At 42.3% G+C, this 20,067-nt stretch overlaps 1 protein-coding gene across 5 annotated transcripts in view; it reads left to right on the top strand.

Moving 5' to 3' along the window:
* The window catches only part of KHDRBS2 (KH RNA binding domain containing, signal transduction associated 2), a 430,380-nt gene that overhangs the window by 264,773 nt on the left and 145,540 nt on the right, over nt 1–20,067 (top strand). For all 5 annotated transcript variants that reach the window (XR_008933669.1, XR_008933671.1, XR_008933670.1 and 2 more), the window contains exons 5-6: nt 13,670–13,797; nt 19,624–19,819. Coding sequence is in view for 2 of the 5 variants with exons in the window: in XM_056856626.1 (XP_056712604.1) it covers nt 13,670–13,797; nt 19,624–19,819 (324 nt within the window). In the remaining 3 variants the exon portion in view is untranslated. The remainder of the gene's footprint in view (nt 1–13,669; nt 13,798–19,623; nt 19,820–20,067) is intronic.

The raw sequence follows: 20,067 nt of genomic DNA, 5'->3' as shown, positions 1-20,067 counted from the left end.
CATGATGGTCAAAACCAAAACTTTAAACCTGATCCAGTATTCAATCTGGCATCAGTGCAGCTGGCGGAGCACAAGTCGAATACGGGCTCTGTAAGGGGTCCCTATAAGCACCCTCACTTCTGCATTCTGGACCAGTTGAAGCATCTGGATCAGGCCTAAGGGTAGTCTTACATAGAGCAAGTTATAGTAGTCCAGCCTGGAGGTGGCAGTTGCATGGATCACTGTCGGTAAGGTAGGTAAGGCTGAGAGATTGTGACTGGCCCAAGGTCACCCAGTGAACTTCCATAGCATGATTCAAACCTAGGTTTCTCAGATACTAGTCCACCATGCTTAACCAAAACAATTATAAAATGTGAAAAGGGCAGAGTAATCTGCTATCGGGGAAATTGGTTAAGGAATGTTTTAAATGTTGTCACCTATTAAACTGTTGAAAGTAAAGGTGTTTTCCCTCCCTTCCTGAGAGATGATCTGAACTATGAATTTGCTGACATAGCTGATATAATCCAAAACTTCTCACTGAAGTTATTTGATATATTTCCATGACTGATAGAACATATACCCATAAAAGGAGTCAGCAAACACTCATTAGTTCTATTTAAACCAAGGGTGGATTACTATAGCCCCTCTTATCCAAGAGCTGTAAGGAGAACAGCGGTTCCATAGATGTAGCTTCTTTTATCATAATGTTGCACTAACTGAACACCCATGAAGCCTCTCAAAAGGGACAGAAGTCCTGGACTTTGGGCCCTATGACCACTGTGAAGGAAGTATATAGCTATCTGATCCTGATATCAGAATCTTCAGTTTTACATAAAATTTTTTGGTCTTTAAATGGTGCCCAGGATCTATCATGATTATCATTTAATGCCAAGTGCTGCCTTGATAGACTGAACTACTACCATTTCTTTTTAATTATTAGATTAAAGTCTTAACTAGAAAAGAGAGGCATCTGTACAAATCAACCCAGTATAAAGATATCAAAAAGACAACAGAAGAGTTTTATTTCAAGAAAGCGTTAAAACAATGGCCTTGTTAAATATAGCAAACAAAATATATCTGTTCGCTTATTTCATTGAAACCACTGTTATAATAGGGTGTTACTATCACCCAATCCTTCCTTAAGATCTACTAACTGTGCAATCCTAAGGGGGGAGGGTTAAGAAGTGTCCGGGGATGGCACCACCGTGTCGCCTCCTGAGTGACTTCCCATCCCGAAAAAGGAAGGCAAAAAGCTAATTTGAACAAAACCCCATGAAACTCCTCCATAGTGTTTCATGGGGCTACACCTGGCTTTTTGCAGGCATAACTCATAGCCAGCTAAAGGGGGCATCCCTGGGCCAAAAGGGCTTGGGGAGCTGACTAAAGCCAGCTCTACCCCTGGGAACTTCCCCTTTGACAATGATGTGAGCCCTTGCACCAGGAAAATGCTGCCAGCAAGGCTGCACTGGCACCCACGGCTCGCGCTGCTCCACAGAGCCGGCATAAGTGGCCTCATGCCAGCATTAGTGCCAATTTAGCCAGGGCAAGTGGCACTAACGCCAGTGCTGGGGTCATGCTGGCTCCTAAGCCGGTTCAACCCCCCCCCATTAGGATTGGGCTGCCCAACAGTAAGCTTACTCATTATTCAAGGCACCATGGCAGTGTTCATAGAAACTATGCATAGAGTAGTTAGCGTTCCTGAACTGCTGCTGAGCAAAACCTCTCCTTTTGAGCAGCACATATGCAGAGTTAAAAATGCTGGACAAATTGAATTGTAGATACTGAAAGAGAAAAACAGCAAGCTGACCCATTTTCTTCAATGACTAGTTAAGCTCAGAAGGAGGGTCTGTTTTATGTCTCTCTTTGTACTTTGTCAGTGGACATTTGTAGTCTCGTATTGCCTGGAAGACATTCTGATTAGAAATGAAAACTATTGATGTATTCGTTTTATATTTCTGGCGTTTTATATTTCTTGGGCTGAAAGCAATCCTTCCATTCCAGATCCTACCAAAATTAATGTCCCTCCTGTATCTCTTCAAAGTTCATTCCCCTGTGGATTAATATCCCCAAACCATTCATTTCCCCTTGTGCACATGGGGTATCAATGAGCTTTTAGTAGAGGAGGGATCAATGTTCCTGGCTGACCTCAGGGCCATATGTTCCAGGAGAGACAAATGATGTGGTCCATAACAACCACATCCGTACCTCTGTGTTTACCATCTAAACTGTGACTATTGTGACCAGTTTAAAGAGGTGACGCTCAGACAATATGCTCAGTTGAAAAGATATGTGGGCAGCACCTGCTGTCCAATCAGCAACCGGCAAGTCTGCCTCCCCTAATATAATCCTCCTCAGCAAAGCACAGTGAATGTCCAGCATCATTATGAGCGTACAGTAAAGAACCACTGATCCAGACCCTCAGCGTTTCTTTATTATTCTCTATTCTTTATTACTTTATTATTTTTGAATGCAAAAATCCCAGTGAAAGTGAATGCACATTGGTGGCAATTCGGCCTGTTGTGTTAAAGTATGACTATAAAGGTGCCACGGCTATCAGTTTCCACAGGATGGCATGCTCACAGGCCATCCTCACAACATTGCTCGAGGACACAATGAAGTATAAAAGCAAAGACAGCTTTATTTAATTTTGAGTATTTAAAACGTATTTTATCTTCTCCTTCCCACAAAACTCAGGCTGGCTAACATCAAAGAATGAAAAATCAATGCCGTGGTCTAAACAATTACCACACATGAGATGAGATGCAAAAAGCACAGAGTGGGGAACATTAGCAACGAGATTGTTCCTTTATGCTGCTCTGTGGCTGCCTGTCTAAACCCTGGTGCCTATGTCTAGCACAGTGATTAAACTATAAACGGGCATAGTGCCATCCAACCAGATGGATACATGGGGGCAGTGAAGGCACTGTGCATTTGCATTATAGCTGTCGGTCCAAGGAAGCATGCATCTCACCTAGGATCATTGTAACAGCTTCTGTAGATACAGCTAACAGCAAACATATGCTATTTAAATGCTTTCATACGCCTATCTGTTTACTGTGAATAGCACATTGATTAGCATTTGTATATCTGTTATTTTGTATCATGAGTCCTCTGTGGTTGCTGCATCTGGAATGTTAACCTCGTGATTCAGAATGACCCTATTGATCCCCGTGATGAAAGAAATGCCTACAAATACGTATGCTGAGAAAACATCAGGTATAAAAGATGATTCATTCTTACAAACCTTTCATCACATTTTCCTTTCTGATTGATTCTGTTTACTGTTTGAAATGTGAAAAAGAAACCCAGTTTTGTTTTGTTTAGTTTAGTTTAGTTTTGTTGTCAAGTCACTTGTTTGCCCCAGCACGCATACAAAATCCATTCATCTTGTGGTGATTACTTGACAGAGTGCTGAGTTTCACATTGGTTTAGTAATCTTTTTAAAAAATATTTTTTTACTTGTAGGTTGAAAACTAAATATGTCCTAAATGGTTTGGGTAAATAAACAGGACCCTTGTGGGACCTTGAAGACTAAACATGTTTCCGTGGACTAGAGCCCCCTTTTTCAGATGCAGTGTGGATTTTCACCATGCAGTTATTTTATGGCCCATTTACCCTGCTGTTTGTTTTCTTTCCACATCTCTTATAGCAAATAGTGAGGATCCTCTCATAGCATCTAAAGAAGTGGGCTGTAGTCGATGAAAACATGCTGGACTCAAATGATGTTAGTCTTTAAGGTAGGGTTGCCAACCTCCAGGTAATAGCTGGAGATCTATCATGGCCCTAATCCACTTTCTCTCCACAATTACAGCTTTAAAGAACCATGGGAGATCTTAATCACATGTTTAGATTGGGCCTAAAACTTGCATGATTTAGTGGTGAGAGAAATGCACAAAAGCCCTGCTCAGGTGTGTGTGTGTTAAGTGCCATCAAGTCGCTTCCGACTCATGGCGACCCTATGAATGAAAGTCCTCCAAAATGTCCTATCTTTGACAGCCTTGCTCAGATCTTGCAAACTGAAGACTGTGGCTTCCTTTATTGAGTCAATCCTTCTCTTGTTGGGTCTTCCTCTTTTCCTGCTGCCCTCAACTTTTCCTAGCATGACTGTCTTTTCCAGTGACTCTTGTCGTCTCATGACGTGACCAAAATACGACACCCTCAGTTTAGTCATTTTAGCTTCTAGGGTCAGTTCAGGCTTGATTTGATCTATAACCCACTGATTTGTTTGTTTTTTTGGCAGTCCACGGAATCCGTAACACTCTCCTCCAACACCACATTTCAAAGGAATCAATTTTCTTCCTATCAGCTTTCTTCACTGTCCAGCTTTCACACCCATACATAGTAATAGGGAATACAATGGCATGAATTAATCTAGTCTTGGTGGCCAGTGACACATCCTTACACTTCAAAATCTTTTCTAGCTCCTTCATGGCTGCCCTTCCCAGTCTCAATCTCCTTCTGATTTCTTGGCTGCAGTCTCCCTTTTGGTTGATGGTGGAGCCAAGGAATAGAAAGTCTTGAACAATTTCAATTTCCTCATTGTCAACCTTAAAGTTGTGTAATTCTCCTGTAGTAATTACTTTTGTTTTCTTGATGTTCAGCTGTAGTCCTGCTTTGGCACTTTCTCTTTTAACTTTCAGCAGTAGTCGTTTCAAATCTTCACTATTTTCTGCCAATAATGTAGTGTCATCGGCATATCTCAAATTATTAATGTTCCTCCCTCCAATTGTTACTCCACCTTCATCTAAATCTAATCCAGCTTTCCTAATTATATGTTCTGCATATAGATTGAAGAGATAGGGAGATAAAATACATCCTTGTCTGACACCTTTGCCAATTGGAAACCATTCTGTTTCTCCATATTCTGTTTTAACTGTGGCCTCTTGTCCAGAGTACAGGTTGCGCAACAAAACGATCAGATGAAGTGGCACACCCATTTCCTTTAAAACCAGCCATAGCTTTTCATGATCCACACAGTCAAAAGCTTTGCTTTAATCTATGAAATACAAGCTGATTTTCTTCTGAAATTCTCTCGTATGCTCCAGTAACCAGCGTATATTTGCAATATGATCTCTAGTGCCTCTTCCTTTTCTGAAACCAGCTTGAACATCAGGTATTTCTCGTTCCATATATGGTAACAGCCTTTGCTGTAAGATTTTGAGCATCACTTTACTTGCATGAGAAATTAATGCAATGGTCCGATAGTTGCTGCAATCCTTGATGTCTCCTTTCTTGGGAATTGGAATGTAAATGGATCGTTTCCAGTCTGTGGGCCATTGTTTTGTTTTCCATATCTGTTGGCATATTCTTGTCAAGATTTTGATGGACTCCATTTCTGTGGCTTGGAATAGCTCTATTGATATCCCATCTGCTCCTGGTGGTTTGTTTCTCCCGATTGCTCTCAATGCAGCTTTCACTTCACTTTCTAAAACTGTAGGTTCTTCTTCAAAAGATTCTTCTTGGAAAGAATCTTTTATCCTTTCATCTCTTCTGTATAGTTCTTCAGTGTATTGTTCCCACCTTTTCTTTATTTTGTCCTGTTCAGTTAATGTATTTCCATGCTGATCTTTCAGCATGCCTAACCGTGCTTTAAATTTCCCTTTGATTTCTTGGATCTTGTGGAACAGATCTCTTGTTCTTCCTTTTTTGTTGTTCTCTTCTATTTCTTTACACTGGTTATTATAATAGGTCTCTTTGCTTCTACATGCGAGTCGCTGGAACGTTGCACTTAGACTTTTGATTCTATTTCTGTCACCTTCTACTTTTGCTTCTCATCTATCTCTGGCAATTTTAAGAGTTTCCTCAGACATCCATCAAGGTTTTTCTTTTCTTTTGGCTACAGGAATAGTCTTTGCACATTCTTCCTTGATAATATCACTAGTTTCCACCCATAGTTCTTCAGGTTTACATTTACTTGAACTCAGTAATGCAAATCTGTACCTTACATGGTCTTTAAACTCTTCCGGAATATTGCTTAGATTGTATTTTGGTGCTATGAATGTTTTGGTGTTTTTCTTAAGCTTTATCTTAATTTTTGATATTAACAATTCATTATCTGTACCGCAGTTGGCTCCTGGTCTTGTTTTGGCCGACAGAATAGAGCTTCTCCATCTTCTGCTTCCAATTATATAATCTATTTGATTTCTATACTGGCCGTCTGGTGATGTCCATGTATAGAATCGTCTATTTGGTTGCCTCAGGTGTACTTCACATTTATTTATTTATTTAGATTTAGATTTATTTTGAAGATACCCAGGTTTTCAGTCAAAAGATCTCCATGGAGGTTTAAAGATATGTACGATTGCCAACCTCCACGTAGTTTGGTAAATTTCCTTACGGAAAATATATATCAACACGCAGCCACTTTATGCAATCTCTTTGTATTTCAATTCTTCTTATTTCATTAAGTTACAAATTATACCACTAGCGAAATAAAGTATACAGTAATATCTCTATAACAATATAGTACAACATAGAACCATCTGTTATAAGTAAAGATGTCCCAACTGTATACTTTTGTAGCTTTCAAAACACCGAGGAATTGGAACAAAATATTTCTCTGGTTCTTGTAGGTTATCCAGTCTGTGTGACCGTGGTCTTGGTATTTTCTTTCCTGTCGTTTCGCCCGCAGCTGTGGCAGGCATCTTCAGAGGAGTAACACTGAAGTACAGCATCTCTCAGTGTCAGTTGTGTAGCAAGAGTAATATATAGTCAGAAGGGGGTTGGGTTTGAGCTGAGTCATTGTCCTGCAAAAAGTATCAAAGGTAATGTTCAAATCATTGTCCTGTAAGTATCAAGATAATGTGCTAATGAGGGTGTGGTATGTTAATGTGGAACCATGGTATCCTGAAGTGATCTGTTAACATGTGGAATTCAAGGCTAATCTGCATGGCTATTGTGGACTGTAGTCTTTGTTAGTCTGGAGGTTTTCAGGACAGGAAGCCAAGCCTTATTCATTCTTAAACTCTCTTCTTTTCTGTTAAAGTCGTGCTGATGTTTATGAATTTCAATGGCTTCTCTGTGCAATCTGACAAAATAGTTGATAGAATTGTCCAGTCTTTCAGTGTCTTGGAATAAGACCCTGTGTCCTGTTTGGGTCAGTCCATGTTCAGCCACTGCTGATTTCTCAGGTTGGTCAAGTCTGTAGTATCTTTCATGTTCTTTTATCCTTGTTTGTATGCTGCGTTTTGTGGTCCCGATGTAAACCTGTCCACAACTGCAAGGTATACGATATACTCCTGCAGAGGTGAGGGGGTCTCTTTTGTCTTTTGCTGATCGTAGCATCTGTTGTATTTTCTTGGTGGGTTTAAACACTCTTTGTAGGTTATGTTTTTTCAAAAGTTTCTCCATCCTATCAGTGACTCCTTTAATAAATGGCAAGAATGCCTTTCCTATGGGAGACTGTTTTTCCTGAGTTGTCTGATTTTTGTTTGGTTTAATGGCCCTTCTGATTTCATTTCTGGAATAGCCGTTTGCTAGCAGACTACAGTCCACAATACTGTAGATCCAAAGACTACAGTCCACAATAGCCATGCGGATTAGCTTTGGATTTCACACATTAACAGATCACTTCAGGATACAATGGTTCCATATTAACATACCACACCCTCATTAGCACATTATCTTGATACTTACAGGACAATGATTAGCACATTACCTTTGATACTTTTTGCAGGACAATGATTCAGCTCAAACCCAACCCCTTTCTGACTATATATTACTCTTCCTACACACTTGACACTGAGAGACACTGTCCTTCAGTGTTACTCCTCTGAAGATGCCTGCCACAGCTGCGGGTGAAACATCAGGAAAGAAAATACCAAGACCACGGTCACACAGCCCGGATAACCTACAAGAACCAATGAACCAATTAAGTCATTTGACTACAAGTCTTTTGCTAAGAACTGCAAAATTGCAGTCAGATGGCAAGATATATTTAAGTCTGAAGAAGCAGAATTCTATACCCGCGAAACAAGATTAAAACCCGGGATCTTGTCACATTGTGGCGCAATTTGAATAGTGTCAAATGGAACAAATCTTCTGTGAGCGTTATACATCCTCCTCAGTGGTTACTGTATAAGCAAGAGTTAACAGCAACACAGAGCTCCGGAGGACGTTTTATGATTGGCCAGCTGGTGTCAGCTGACCAGAGCAACAAGTGCATCTTACAACGCGGCACGGCGGATTGCGGTAGCCAGTTAGAGAAATATTTTGTTCCAGTTCCTCGGTGTTTTGAAAGCTTCACAGTGGAAAGTGCTAGAAAATTATACAGTTGGGATGATCTTTACTTATAACACATGGTTCTAGGTTGTACTATATTGTTATAGAGATATTACTGCATACTTTATTTCACTAGTGGTATAATTTGTAACTTAATGTAATAAGAAGAATTGAAATACAAAAAGAGATTGCATAAAGTGGCTGCGGGTTGATATATATTTTCCATAAGGAAATTTACCAAAAAAACTTCCAGGTGGTGGCTGGAGATCTCCAGCTATTATAACTGATCTCCAGCTGACAGAGATCAGTTCACCTGGAGAAAATGGCCGCTTTGGCAATTAGACTCTATGGTATTGAAGTCCCTCACCCCCAAACCCTGCCCTCCTTAGGCCCCACCCCCAAAATCTCCAGGTATTTCCCAACCCGGACCTGGCAACCATAAAGATATGAAACAAAAACACACTTCAGATGGAACATGGCTCATATCTTGGTAGCAAAGAAAGATACTGGAGGCATGTGATGTCGTAGGGGCATTTTTCATGGTAGATTTTGCTTTTGTTTTGCCACAGACTAAAAAAACACACGATTTAAATGTTTTTTTCATGGCCGTGATTTATCCCTGTCAATTTCGATGTAGTTTTGGTTTTTCATGGGAACAAAGCACGCTGTATTTGACAACGGTTTGGTCTGTCCCTTTTGCAGGAGGCCTCCCCTTCCAACAGGCTCATTGTTTATGCCTGCCCCCAGCTCCGCCCCAACTCCGCCCAGCAGATTACCTCGTGCGGTTCACCAGCCCCAGTGCAAAAAACAAGCCCCAGTCCCTCTGGTCTCCTCCATTTTTCTTCCACCTTCGCTCTGTTCTGCTTTTGGAACAGTCAGATTCCAAATGGGGGGGGGGGGGCAAGGCAGCGCTTTCCTCAAAGCTTCCCTCTATTTTCTATAGGTGTGGAACCCATTGCCCTTTAATGATAGACAGGATTGGGGGGGCAGGGAATCCATGTTCCCAGAGAAGTGTTTAGCTGAAAGTGGGAATGGGGGTGGAGAGGAAAGAAGGCCCCTGGCTTGCGCGCCGGCCATGATCCGGCCACAGTGCATCGTGAAAGACAGGAGGGCTCCTAGCTTGCGCGCCAGCCCCGATCCAGCCAGTGTGCATGGCGGGGGGGGAGAGGAAATTAGGCCCCTGGCTTGTGCGCTGGCCATGATCCAGCCACAGTGCATCAAGAGAGAGGAGGGAGATAAGAGCAGGCTGGCCGCCCCTCTTCAGAAGAGTGATGGGAGGGAGTTTTGCCTTGGGTTTTCCGCTCTCAGGGTGCACATTTTTCCCATCCGAATTCTCAAAAATCCCCCCTTCCCGCTGGGGTAGAGGGGCATGGTGGGGGTGGAAAGGAAAGAAGGCCCCTGGGTTGCGCACCGGCCATGATCCGGCCACAGTGCATCGAGACAGAGGAGGGAAATAAGAGCAGGCTGGCCGCCCCTCTTCAGAAGAGTGATGGGAGGGAGTTTTGCCTTGGGTTTTCCGCTCTCAGGATGCACATTTTCCCCATCCGAATTCTCAAAAATCCCCCCTCCCCACTGGGGTAGAGGGGCCAACAGCACCTTCCCTTGAACATCCCCCCCCCACGGGTCCAGCTGCCCTAGACCGAGCTGCCACCACCACCACCCCCAGCGCACAAGGAGCACATGGCGTGGCCTCGCCGGTCTCCCCCTGGAGCCGTCCGTCCGACGTCCCCGTGGGCTTGGAGGTGTGGGCCCAGCTCCAAGGCCCATCCCGGGTGAGGGGCGGGGAAGGCGTGTCACCTGCCCACCCGCCAGCCTCCGGGAAGGAGGGAGAGAAGTGCCAGGACTCTAGGCAGGCAGGCAGCAAAAGGGGCGGTATTCTTGTCCGAGCACGAAACTCCCCCAGCCAATCACCATTCTTGGGAGAGGAGAAAGGAGACGTCAGGGGGAGGGACAGTGGAACCGAAGCAAACATTTTTTCATGGACATCCGAGCAACAAAACGCGCTTCTACTGGAAAGTACAGCTCAGAAGTGGTTTGGTTTGCCGCTGACATAATGCGGCTTTTATATCTCTATCAGGGAAAAGCCGGATCTGCAGTGAATAACCAAAATTTGACTCCGACGCAAATCAGGGTCGAAACAGCAGCAAATCTCTGTGAAAAATTCCTCGTAATGTCCGTAGTTTTCCTGCTGCTGTGAGTATGGAGGGAATAACCCCTCCGGCACTAGGAGAAATACTGATCTACCAGAGCTATAGAACCCACAAAAGGGAGTGCATATGAGGAGCAAAAGTCCAAGATGGTATCTCAGAATCACTTCCACCACCACCCCCATGCCCACACCAGACCTTGTGCCACATATGGCGGGCGGAAGTCTTTGCCAGAAGCCAGCTACCATTAAAATGCAGCCGGAAATAATATTTCTAGCAAGACCTAGGCGATAATAAATAAAGACTACTTTAATGTTTTCTTCCAAATTCATGAAGAAGTTGAAGGAAACTTTGTAAATCTAGAACTATAGACTTCAGGCTTCAAAGACTACACTTCCATTATATGCTGAAAAGAAAACATGTAATTTTTTAATATATAATTATGAAAATGATACCTGAACTTCAAAGCATCCTCTCTGATCCAAAGCTACATTTCATAATTGTTTTTCTTGGTTGTCCTTCAGTGTTTTGATTTCACTGTAAATATGTTGACTAATCAAACAGGAAGGAAAGCAGGGGGACATCGGGCATATTACATTGGTCTGGGAATGTTGCCTGCATTTCCAGGTTCAGTTCAACCACTAAACTTGTATGTGGCTTGGGGCCAATATCTGGAAGACCATCTTTCCCCATACAAACTTGTGTGCCAGCTTTGTTCACTGGGTCAGTTGCTTCTCTCTGTTCCATCCCACAGAGAGAACAAGACAGTAGCAGTCCATCCCAGGGCTTTTTGGGGTGATTGCTTCATGCTGTGAAATAGGCTGCTATAGAGAAGTACAGCTTCTCCCCTGGTTTTTGCAGAATGTATAAAGCTGTTGAGAATACACTTTTAAAAATAGGATATTGCAATCAGATTGGGATGTCTTTGTTTTAAACTTTTGATATGTTTGCTGAATGTGTGTATAGAAGAAGAATCTCTTCCATCGGAGAGGGTGCCTTATGTGGGAGGAATGTACTACTGTTAATGGAATACATCCATGGGATCCTCCCCATAACGTATAACTAAAAAGCACTTTGGGATGTTTTTCAAGTGGAATGACTGCCAGTGTTGTGTAGTGGCTAGAGTGTCAGACCAGGGTCTTAGAGACTCAAGTTCAAATCTCCACTCTGCCATGGCAATTTGCTGGGTAACTGAGGGCTAGTTACCCCCTCTCACCCTAACCTACCTCAGAGGGTTGTTGTGAAGATAAAAAGGAGGAGAGGAGAAGGATGTAAGCTGCTTTGGGTACCCAACTGGAAGAAAGGTGGGATATAAATGAAGTAAATAAAAATAAATGAGGCAAATAAGACTGCTCAATGCTGTGGAAAATAATCCTTTATCCTTTAGCGACTGATATAAAATAAAAGCCCTTCAGTTATACATATTTACTATGTCTGCGTATGTTGCTGGTGTTATTACATCTCCAGCAAATTGGCATTGTAAGACACAATGATGTGTAAAAAAAAAGTCTATGGTGCTTTTAACAGATACAACAAAAAGTGTTATTTTTTAAACAAACCTGGTTTTTCAGCCACTATAGGATTATGTGATTACCAGTCATTGTGTATCTGAATGCTGAAAAGAAAGATGTCATTTCAGCTGGGTTTTTTTTATGAAAGACTAATTAAACTAGTGTATTATTTTAGTGCCTGAAAGCCAGTAAATACATTAGAGTCTTTCAAGTATGGCAGCAAGCTCAAGAGGGAAGAGTCAATGCACATAATCTCTATGGAATCACTGCACATTTTAACGATGGACATCTTATATAATTCTTTTATCAAAGGAAACATTCATTCAATCTTCTGCTTCCTGATTCAGAAGAAGCTCAAAGTGCTCTGGTTTTAGTACAGTGAGATTTTATTTGAAAGACTGTATCTCATGCTACTTAACTGGGTAAAGTGCTACCTATTAACTGCATGATTTTGAACACTTGAAGGCAGATGCTTATGGTTAGAAGATATTTGCAGCTCTATGATGAAGAAAATTGTTTCAGGACATAAGTGGTCAAAAGATCATAAAATTAACTGCCTGCACCACTACTCAAAAATGCAATTAATTACTTTTCCATTTAAATGAGCTTACTTACCCACTTTGATTTTTCAAATGAGAACTGAGTAAAGGTGCCCTGTAAGTTGAATGGAGGAGAATGGAATCGTGCCCAATCTCTGATATTCATCGACTCAAGGTTTTTGTTGATCAGGGGCTACTGCAAATAAGCTTCCTATATATCATCTTACATTTGTTAAGGTGCATCTCACAATTTGTAAACGTCCATACTGGTTTCTTGTTCAGACTGGATCTTGAATGCCAGAGACCTACTGGTATGACCCTTTTTCAAGAGCATGGAACTTCCCAGGCTCACTGGGGGTGAGGTCAGGCAGCCACTGGGAACCACAACAACTCTTTGGCAGGATGGCAGGGGGGGTTAATTCTCAGCCTTACCTGGCATCCTACCATGGGGAGAGGAATCCTGCAGGAAGACCAGAGCAGGCAGAGGGCAATGGGGAGGCAGCCTGTGAGGACAACACCCAACTACTCTCCACAGGCTGCAAGGGAGCGAGCCAGCAAGTGTAGGAGGAATAAAGTGTTGGAAAACCCTTCCCCTCTTAGTTCTGAGGCCATTGGGTGAAATTTACGGGCAATGCTGGGAAGGGAGACACCAGAGGTGTGGGATTCCATGCCTCCCTCACAACTCATTGATTTCAACCTGACTTTTTCCTAGGCTTGCTAACCTCCAGGTACTAGCTGGAGATTTCCTGCTATTATAACTGATCTCCAGCTGATAGAAATCAGTTCACCTGGAGAAAATGGCCAGTTTGGCAATTGGACTCTACGGCATTGAAGTCCTTCCCCTCCCCAAATCCCTCCCTTTTCAGGCTTTGCCCCCAAAACCTCCCATTGATGGTGAAGAGGGACCTGGCAGCCCTACTTTCTCCCTAGGAATTCAGTTAGATTTGAGTCCAGTAGCACCTTAGAGACAAACAAGATTTTGGTGTATAAGCTTTTAAGAGTCAAAGCTCCTTTCATCAGCCTAGGAAGTGTGTATAAGATTGCAGCCTTAAGACTGAAATCCCTCGAACAAATACTAAGGAGTAAGTCACAGCTTTTGTTTAGATTTGTTGTGTCTGAATACACTGCATATAGGTAAATAAAAGAAAATATTTTGCAAAAGGATTCACTCTATTAACGAGACTATTCATTTAGGACTTTTGGAAAATACCATGAGTTTTCAAAATAAGTGCTGCAAGTTGTACAGACTGATGTTTTGCCTTCTCTTTTTCAGGATTATAATGATGAAATTCGTCAGGAGCAATTGCGGGAATTATCATATTTAAATGGTTCAGAAGATTCAACTCGTGGACGAGGCATTAGAGGAAGAGGGATCCGGGTTCCTCCCTCTGCTCCCTCAAGGTCAGATGATTTATCTTTCCAGCCCACATGTAGTTCTGCAGATGTAAACATTCCAGGTTGATTCCCAAGGTGCCTTTCACATGCAGAAGGCATATTCCACTCATTGAAAGGCTGTTTCATACCTCAAATCTGGCTGTTGCATTAGAAACATGAATCTAAATCCAGATGTATTCTTTGACTTGTATAAGAGGCTGTGAACAGGCTGACATACAAGCAGAAGCACAAGAACTTCCGTAGAACCTAAGTCTAACATGTAAATTCTTTCAAAAGCATTTATGGTATAGCGTTAGTGACTATTTTTATTCTTCTCAAAGACAAACATAAGCTGAGTCCTTCTGTACTAGACCAGCAGCCCACAGTGGCTTAAGTGCTAGAATAAGCATAAAGTCTGTCCCTGCTGCTGCTCCCATTCAGAGATTAGCTGCCTGTTAGCCAAATTGCTCAGTTATGAATATTTATATGGGGAATTAGCAAATCAATAACTGGCAAATGACGTAACTGCAGGATCTAACCTGTGTCTACCAGAGTCCATTCCGTGTTTCAAAGAATAAGACGGAAGCGATAGTTTTGCTTTTAAAAGGTTTACTTAATAATATGTACACACGCACACAAAATTACATATACACAACACACGTTCAGAGCCTATGGAATAAAGACTGTAAAATAGAGACGTTCGCCAATGTGGCAGTTTCCCTTTGAAGAGGGGTAATAATCACCTGATCCTGTAGAGGGGCCGTCTAAGGTTCTCTGCAGCAGAGAGGAATGAAAAGGGGGCAGGGGGGGTCCCCTGCATGTTCGAACATCGCTGCCTACACCGACAGAGTGACAGCGAGTATGAGAGGGGAAAAGGAAGGTAGCTTATGGCTGAGAGTGACCCCAGTTATACTCTTTTGGGGGTGGGGGATAATGGGATTATCCCCTCTTGGTTCCCATGGTGAACAAAAGGTGAATGAAACCTTAATGGTCAACTGCTAAGGTGTGACAGAGGGGCAATTGAGTCAGGCTAACTAAAACCTATGGCTTGCACAATTCCGGGAAGGTCAGGAGACGATCGCTGATGGGATTATCAGGCTGGATGCAAAGAAGCGAACAGCTGCGTCCGGGCGAGTCACTTCCTGGTTGCCTGAGGTGTGATCTCTTGGAGCTAATATCTCGGGAGCTTTCGATGGGTCGTTAGTCATGCAGATGGATGGGGGGGAATGCTGGCTACGTGTCTGGTTGTTCCTTGCGAAATGGCTTCTACTGAACACTCGAACGGGGTCACAGGAAGATGGATTCCCTCTGTTTCACTCAGAGGGGTAGTTCTGCCCGTGGTTCCTTCATGCCTGTTTCGTGGGATGGTGCGTGAGCCCTTCCCTTTGCACTTGGGGGTTTGGCACACGCCTGGAACGGTGGCAACACGTGTATAGGTGGGTGCCAGATAGCATAGTCTGGGAGATGGGAACCGTTTGGCTACATGCCTTCAAACATGGAGGCCTGATCCAGCAGTCATGGATCTTTCCATTAATACGTCTACCTCTGCCCATTTATAGCCACCTAAGCTAGAGACTCACCACACACTGTGACCGTGAGTTCTACAAGGTATTGCATATTGTGTGAAATAAGTTTTTTATTATTATTATTCTTTGGAGATCTGTTGGTATCTTGGGTTCCAACCCAACTATAGATGGGTTATTTCTTTATTAATTAATTTATACCCTGCCTTTCCTTTTTGACTAAAGGTGCCTTTTTTAAAGTTCTAAAATAAAATCATAAGTACTACATTAAATCTGATGAAGGGAGCTTTGACTCTCAAAAGCTGATAGTTTGAAAATCTTGTTGGCTTCAAGGTGCTACTGGACTCGAATCAAGCTGTTTTGCTCCAGTCCAACACGGCTACTTGCTGAAACTCATTAAATCCTTGTTAACCCCATGCAATCATGAAAAAACACCAAGTTGCAATTAAGTCCAGATCAATGAACATGATATGTAAACAAAGTTAAACACATCCAATGGAACCCTCTGACCCTGAAATTTTCAACCCATGGGTTGGGACCCTCACATGGGTTGTGGGCCCACTTCCTGGGTTGAAAGTCTATTTGCCTTTGTTTGTTTCTTTCCTTATTGCTATTTTCTGATAGTTTGCATACATAAAAGAATAAGGTCACCACACCTTCTGCTTCCCTTTGCACACAAAATTATATGAGCAGCAGCAAGAGAGCAAGGCAAAGCAGCCCAGTAATGTACCTTTTAGTACAGGCAGGTTTAAAGAATCTGGCTTCTCCTATTTCCTGTCACAAAACTTTGGTGTCATGTGACTATTTCACATGTTTGCAGCTCATTGTATCCCAGAGAATCCACCTGGGAATAAAAGTGGGTTTCAGGCCTGGAAAGGTTGAAGACTACTGTTCTAACCTGTTTGCATTATTCCTAAGATCAGCTTGAAACAATGATGAAGCACTTAGCAAAATTGGAACATATTAAGAATTATTTTGATTTATTTTAATTGCAGTTTGCCATAGTGAACATCCATCAACACCTTAAATGTCCATGTGTCATTAAATTTGTCACACCATTCTTATATATGCTTGAAGGGATTGTGATTGCATCTGCTGGCCCTACCTCCCTAGCATTTCCAACATCCATACATTACATGTCATGTCTGCACAGAGGCCCTGTAGATGTAAATCCCAACCCGTGTACATGTTACTCACACAAACTTTACAATTCAGTTTTGTGGTGAAAAGGTAAAGGTCCCCTGTGCAAGCACCAGGTCATTCCTGTCCCATGGGGTGACGTCACATCCCGACGTTTCCAAGGCAGACTTTGTTTGCAGGGTGGTTTGCCAGTGCCTTCCCCAGTCATCTTCCCTTTACCCCCAGCAAGCTGGGTACTCATTTCACCGACCTCAGAAGGATGGAAGGCTGAGTCAACCTTGAGCCGGCTACCTGAAACCGACTTCCGTCGGGATCGAACTCAGGTCATGAGCAGAGCTTTTGACTGCAGTACTGCAGCTTAACACTCTGCGCCACGGGGCTCCTTTGTGGTGTACATATTGTGGTGTACATATTGCTTAATTTGCTTCTGTTCATGTATGAATACAAGATGTCCACCATGTGAACATTGAGAGACATTGAGAGAATGGGTCCAGCAACCATAAGAACTTTGCTGCATTCCATCTAGTCAAGCATCCTGTTTCCCATAGAGGCCATGAAAAAGCTCAGGAAGACCCACAAACAGGAGCATAGAAGTCAGAAAACCCCAACACTAATACTCAGCAGTTCACTACTTCTGAACATGGAGATTCCATTTCTTCATGACAGATAATATTTGCTGATGGATATGTTCTCCCATGAATTTGCCTTGTCTACCTTTAAACCCTTTCTAGCTGATGACTACATTCTGGGCAGTTCCACAAGTTAAATGTTGTGTTTCAGGGAGACATGTTTTTGTTTGTGTCTGAAGGATGCCCTCACGTTTTGAGAGAGAGAGATTAAAAGAGAAGGTTGGATCCAGCCATGTTTTTTACTCAGTTTCATCCAATTCTGTGCCTTACTACAGCCCTTGTCCCACATGGCTTTTGTTCATGCAGATCCCCAGCATAGCTTTTTTGAGTGGTCAAAGAAGACCCCTCCACCTATTTTCAGCCGCAGAAAAGTTAGTTGGATCCAACCCAGAAACTTTTCCACAGCATACAGAATTTTATAAACTGTCCTTTGTTATTTTTTCTTCTACACAGCAAAGCAACAAGCTCCTTAGCCCTTCCTTATAGAGAAGGTGTTCCTGGACCCTTGGTCGTTTTTGTTGCTCGTTTCTTCAGCTTTTCCAACTTTACAATTTCCATTTTTGAGATGGGGCAACCAGCCATAACCAGGATTTATATAGGGCTGTTCAACCCTTTATTGTTCCAGTCATTTGATACATAGGGTTGCCAACCTCCAGGTACAAGCTGGAGATCTCCTGCCTTTACAACTCATCTCCAGCCGATAAAAATCAGCTCACCTGGAGAAAATGGCCGCTTTGGCAATTGGACTCTATGGCATTGAAGTCCCTCCCCAAACCCTGCCCTTCTCAGGCTTTGCCCCAAAAACCTGCTGCTGATGGCGAAGAGGGACCCGGCAACCCTAATGATACATCATCTTTGTTATGAACCCAGGAACTTTTAAATCAAGCTGAAATTATGTTAACTTACTCAACTCGTATAATTACTTCTGCAGTTGGAAAACAGCGACTGTTTTCTTGCCCAAATGCAATTCATATCTATTTGTTCTACAGCCAGTATTTGTTCAGTGTTTGTTCAGCTAGCTCTTCCGTGTTTGTGATATTCTCTCTTCCTCCCCTGGTATTTATAGAGAAATCATATTCCCTGTCAGTCTTCATTATGCTGCACTGAACAAATCAAGTTCTTTAAATTTAATCTTCAAAAATGTGTTTTTCAACTCCACTGTGGTTTGGATAGAATTCCTTAAAAATAACCCCTTTCCTGGTTGTTTCTACTTTCCCCTACTCTGTATTTAAAAAACTACACCAGATCTGGCTTCATTAAAATTTATAGACCTTATGGTGATTCCTTCTTCCTGTAGCCTGTGGGTGATTTGAGGTGACTATTACAGAGGAGTATTTATCTCTTACCAAAAAAATTAAGCAATTTAAGTTCTATATTTTGAAACCTTTTTGTATTCTTTACAAATACTAATGCTTAGAACAAAGCTGTTATGTCATATTCAGGATCCATGATCGGATCTCCTGCCCTGTACGATATCCTTTCCTCTGTTTCCCCAATGGAAATCCTCCCCAAGCTGCTATTAGACCAGTAGTAAAGACAGCCACCCCTATCGTACTTTTCTTTCCCTACAAGTATGAATAGCAGTGGGAAGGGGATTTCTGACAGGGAAATAGTGTGGGGAGAAGGTGACTTAAATCTGTTACAGTGCAATAGCCTTGATCCAAACTGGGCCCCATGTGGCTGTTATATTGGGAGATCCAATTATGGATCCCAGCTGGAATTAGTTATTTAGCTACTACTGTTTACATCACATCTGTCACATTCTACATGCAGTTTCTCTAAAATTGCAAAAATAAATAAAAAAATGGAAACACAACCAATAAATCCCAAAGAGTTATTGAAGTACCCAAGCACGTAAACAGAACCAAAGAGTATTGGATTGTACTTCATAAAACATGGTTGAGTTGAGGGTAAAATCAATAAGATAAATCAAGGGATGTTGGACAGCCAGAGATGGCAACATTGGCAATATGACAAAGGAATTTTGTTACAATTAGAACCATGACAGAAGGTGTTAGGAGGAGTATTCTTCCAGTAGTGAAAACTTACTTACAATAGAAATTCATGTCTGGATTCAAATTGGGATTCAGATCTCAGATGTAACTTGGAGGAATGCAAATGAATACAGGCCCATACTACATAGAAACTTGATGTGCCCCCTAGTGCTATTTGATTTGTGGCACATTTTCTCCAATTGTGTACTTGTAACTCAGAGTAACAAGATTACCCTAGGCTGATCATTGTATGGATAGCTGATCAATTGACTTGTCTAAAGCAAGTCTGTTATTTACCAAGGTTCTTTCCTTTCTCCAGGTCTCATCCATCTACAAATATTACAGACCAGCTGAACTATATGCTTGTGCCAGAAACCTTTTCATTACTGCCTGTCTAGACAGTGGAAATAGTTTAATAACACAAATGAACAGAGAAAAATCAAATTGTTTTTTGTTCCTTATTGTCACAGGTACCAGAAACAAAAGCCCTATAATCTGTGACAGACTTGATATCCTTGCTTTTAGAGCATTTATTGAGATTCATGTGATTGCCCTGTTCATTCTCAGGGGACGCGGAGGTGCAGTTCCTCCACCACCACCTGGACGAGGAGCTCAAGCACCAAGAGGAACCCCTGTGACCCGAGGAGTACTTCCAGTACCACCTGTAGCCAGGGGTATTCCAGCCCCTCGAGCAAGAGGAGTTCCGGCAGTACCAGGTTACAGGCCACCCCCTCCCCCAGCACATGAAGCCTATGAAGAATATGTGAGTACCTGGTTGTTGTTTTTTAACCCAAATATTTAAATGTTGACTATCTCCAATAACAGTTGTCAGTCTGAGACCGTACCATTACAAACACAGTCATCCCATGGATTATCAAATGCACAATTAACATTCTGAAGGGTGTCAGTTATATATTCTATGTTCACAGTACATAGAGTTGCCAACCTCCAGTTATTAGCTGGAGATCTCCTGCTATTACAACTGATCTCCAGCCGATCAAGATTAGTTCA

This window comes from Euleptes europaea, chromosome 10, assembly GCF_029931775.1.
Source record: "Euleptes europaea isolate rEulEur1 chromosome 10, rEulEur1.hap1, whole genome shotgun sequence".
NCBI lineage: Eukaryota > Metazoa > Chordata > Lepidosauria > Squamata > Sphaerodactylidae > Euleptes > Euleptes europaea.
This window is presented reverse-complemented; position numbering and strand designations above follow the sequence as displayed.